The sequence below is a fragment of the Diplotaxodon limnothrissa genome, linkage group LG23 (genome assembly GCF_057381915.1).
Source record: "Diplotaxodon limnothrissa isolate DT_005_m linkage group LG23, D_limnothrissa_male_GT1.1, whole genome shotgun sequence".
NCBI classification, from domain to species: Eukaryota; Metazoa; Chordata; class Actinopteri; order Cichliformes; family Cichlidae; genus Diplotaxodon; species Diplotaxodon limnothrissa.
The window spans coordinates 42502200-42505686 of record NC_140617.1 but is presented as its reverse complement, the minus strand read 5'-3'; the positions used below and the strand labels follow the sequence as shown (position 1 = coordinate 42505686).

The 3487-nt window shown below is 45.8% G+C and overlaps 1 protein-coding gene across 1 annotated transcript; it reads right to left on the bottom strand.

Moving 5' to 3' along the window:
• Positions 1-848: 848 nt before the first annotated feature.
• On the bottom strand, positions 849-3185 carry LOC146608754 (uncharacterized). The gene has a single exon (XM_085348680.1). The coding sequence runs from the start codon at positions 3183-3185 to the stop codon at positions 849-851; it is 2337 nt and encodes a 778-aa protein (XP_085204806.1).
• Between the last annotated feature and the right edge of the window lie 302 nt (positions 3186-3487).

Here is a 3487-nt window from a genome sequence, read left to right as displayed (position 1 = left end):
CGCCTCCGACAGTCTCGGTCGTTGTGTCCGGGGGCAGGACACTTCACCCGTTGCCTACTGGTGGTGGTCAGAGGGCCCGGTGGCGCCAGTGTCCGGCAGCCTCGCCTCTGTCAGTGCGCCCCAGGGCAGCTGTGGCTACAATGTAGCTGCCATCACCAGTGTGTGAATGTGTGAATGACTGAATGTAGTGTAAAGCTCTTTGGGGTCCTTGGGCACTAAGTAAAGCGCTGTACAAGTACAGGCCATTTACTGTGCATGTGTTTATGCTCAAGTGTATGAATAAATTAGTCAGTTTTAAACAGTTGCAATTTAAACAGTAGAAGAGTGGCACTATATTTATATATTTATAAAGAATTTCAAACAACAATTAATTGATGCTCAAAGCAGGTTTATTTAATTAATATCCAGATTTCCAATTAGTTCCGAATTGATTCAGCAGCAAATCACATCACCAGTCACTTCAAGGCTGTATGTATTATTGTAAGGTAGACCATACAATAATACATACAGAGAACCCAACAATCATATGACCCCCTATGAGCAAGCACTTTGGCGACAGTGGGAAGGAAAAACTCCCTTTTTACAGGAAGAAACCTCCGGCAGAACCAGGCTCAGGTCGGGGCGGCCATCTGCTGCGACCGGTTGGGGTGAGAGACTGAAGACGTTTGTTGTAGGTCTGATTGAAGGACTGATGTGATGGTAAGTTGTCTGCTGCTCAGCTTTGAATATTGAGAGATTAGTTGATGGATTTCAAGCCAAATTGTGCCCAAGTTTAAGACCACATTCATTGCTTTTTTTTGTTGATGTTATTGTTTTGGGCTTTTTTTCCACAAGAATTTCTAGCTCCCCTAGAATTCTGGCCACCCAAACGATGATTGCTGCTGAGAGAGCACAAGGTTTTGTCCCCCTGTACTATTCATGTCAGTGCAGGGGGTTCTCCTTGAGAGGCCAGGGTGGAAAAAGGGATGCTTCAGAACCTCCGAGGGTGTTATGCGCTGATTTGCATCCAAGGCCAACATTTCTTTGATTAGCCTTACAAATAATGTTTGGCCATTTTCCGGTCCTCGCCTAACTTTCAGCAGTTTTTCGAGGTCATCGAGACACTTAAGTTTTATATATCGAGTTTCCTTGGATCGATAATGTGTCTCGTATTGAAATTGTTCTTGGGTCTTAAATGTCCAGCGCTGTTTGTTGTAGTTATCCTCGATGAAGTAGCAGTCAGTGTACAGGCCAGACTCTAGGAGATGATCTGGTAGCTGACCCTGGGTTTCAATTATGAATTTTAAAACATCATAATCGTCTTCCCCAGGATAGAGAGGCACCCCTGTAGCAAGCTCCACAGCTACCAGCCCCAGAGACCACATGTCGATTGCTTCGTCGTATGGAATGCCAAGCATAACCTCAGGTGCACAATAACCAGTTGTCCCCACACAGTCACCAGGAATCACTGCAGAAGCAGGACATGCGAGGCCAAAGTCTATGAGTTTGACTTTGACGGGAGACTCACTGCGGTTCACAACCATGATGTTTCCAGGTTTGAGGTCAGCATGCACTATTCCCACAGAACCCAGGTGGAACAGAGCATTTGCGAGCTGATGCAAAATTGGCCTGAGTTCTCTCATTGGGAGACCTCGGTTATTCCGGTCCCCAATGTAGTCCCACAGGCTTTGGTCGAGCAATTCGAAATTCAAGCAAATGCGCTGTCCATCGAGGAAATAGTCGTTCCATTCCACAATGTTGCACCTGTCTGGATCCAAGCGTCGTAGCTGCTCCAGGATGAAAATTTCCAGTTTTGCCTGGAGCAGAATTTCAGGGTCGCTCTTGTTGACTTTAATAGCAACGGTTTTGTTGTTTTTTGTATCGCGACATCTGGTTACCAAACCAAAGCCTCCTTCTCCAAGGAAGGCCTCTACCACGTGGTGATCTCCTAAAATGGTCCCTTCCGTTATTTGAAGATCATCTTCAGAGGCAGATGGGTTGGCTGAGGTGTTGATGTCTCCTTTTTGAGGAAATTCAACTGAGTTTTGGAAACTGCAGCTGAATTTTTGCAATCCATGACTTTTCCAGCTTGAAGGCTGCTGAGAGAGCACAAGGAGTTCTCCCCCTGTACTATTCATGTCAGTGCAGGGGGTTCTCCTTGAGAGGCCAGGGTCGAAAAAGGGATGCTTCAGAACCTCTGAGGGTGTTATGCGCTGATTTGCATCCAAGGCCAACATTTCTTTGATTAGCCTTACAAATAATGTTTGGCCATTTTCCGATCCTCGCCTAACTTTCAGCAGTTGTTCGAGGTCATCGAGACACTTAAGTTTTATCGATCGAGTTTCCTTGGATCGATAATCTGTCTCGTATTGAAATTGTTCTGGGGTCTTAAATGTCCAGCGCTGTTCCTTGTGGTTATCCTCGATGAAATAGCTGTCAGTGTACAAGCCAGACTCTAGGAGATGATCTGGTAGCTGACCCTGGGTTTCAATTATGAATTTCAAAACGTCATAATCGTCTTCCCCAGGATAGAGAGGCACCCCTGTAGCAAGCTCCACAGCTACCAGCCCTAGAGACCACATGTCAATTGCTTCATCATATGGAGTGCCAAGCATAATCTCAGGTGCACAATAACCAATTGTCCCCACACAGTCACCAGGAATCACTGCAGAGGTGTTACATGCGATGCCAAAGTCTATAAGTTTGACTCTGACTTGAGACTCACTGCGGTTCACAACCATGATGTTGACAGGTTTGAGGTCAGCATGCACTATTCCCACAGAACCCAGGTGGAATAGAGCATTTGCAAGCTGATGCAAAATTGGCCTGATTTCTCTCATTGGGAGACCTCGGTTATTCCGGTCCCCTATGTAGTCTGACAGGCTTTGGTCGAGGAGTTCAAAATTCAGGCAAATGCGCTCTCCATCGAGGAAATAGCCGTTCCATTCGACGATGTTGCACCTGTCTGGATCCAAGCGTCGTAGCTGCTCCAGGATGAAAATTTCCAGTTTTGCCTGGAGCAGAATTTCAGGGTCGCTCTTGTTGACTTTAACAGCAACAGTTTTGTTGTTTTTTGTATCGCGACATCTGGTTACAACACCAAAGCTTCCTTCTCCAAGGAAAGCCTCCACCATGTGGTGATCTCCCAAAATGGTCCCTTTAGATATTCCAAGCTCATCTGAGCCGAAGGATGGGTTGGCTGACATGGTGTAAAGTTTGCGCTGTGAATTGGTGAGAAACAAAACTGAACTTGTTTTGGTTTCTCTCGTAAATTGCTCTCAAATCTTCTCAAAAGGGTTTTAGTTGCTGCAGGTCAACGTCCGTTAAGCATAAAGTAACAGGTGAGCGCTCCTATTTATAGGTTTTGGAATCAAAGCAAAGTTATGACATCAGAAAGGATCAAAGCAAAGTTATCACGTCACAAGCGATCGAAGCGATTCTAATATGTGCGCATGCGCACATATGAGAAGCGATCGAAGGGATTCTAATATGTGCGCATGCGCACACG

Coding starts and splice junctions, on each gene's coding strand:
- LOC146608754 (XM_085348680.1), bottom strand. CDS start 3,185: ATGTCAGCCAACCCATCCTTCGGCTCAGATGAGCTTGGAATATCTAAA.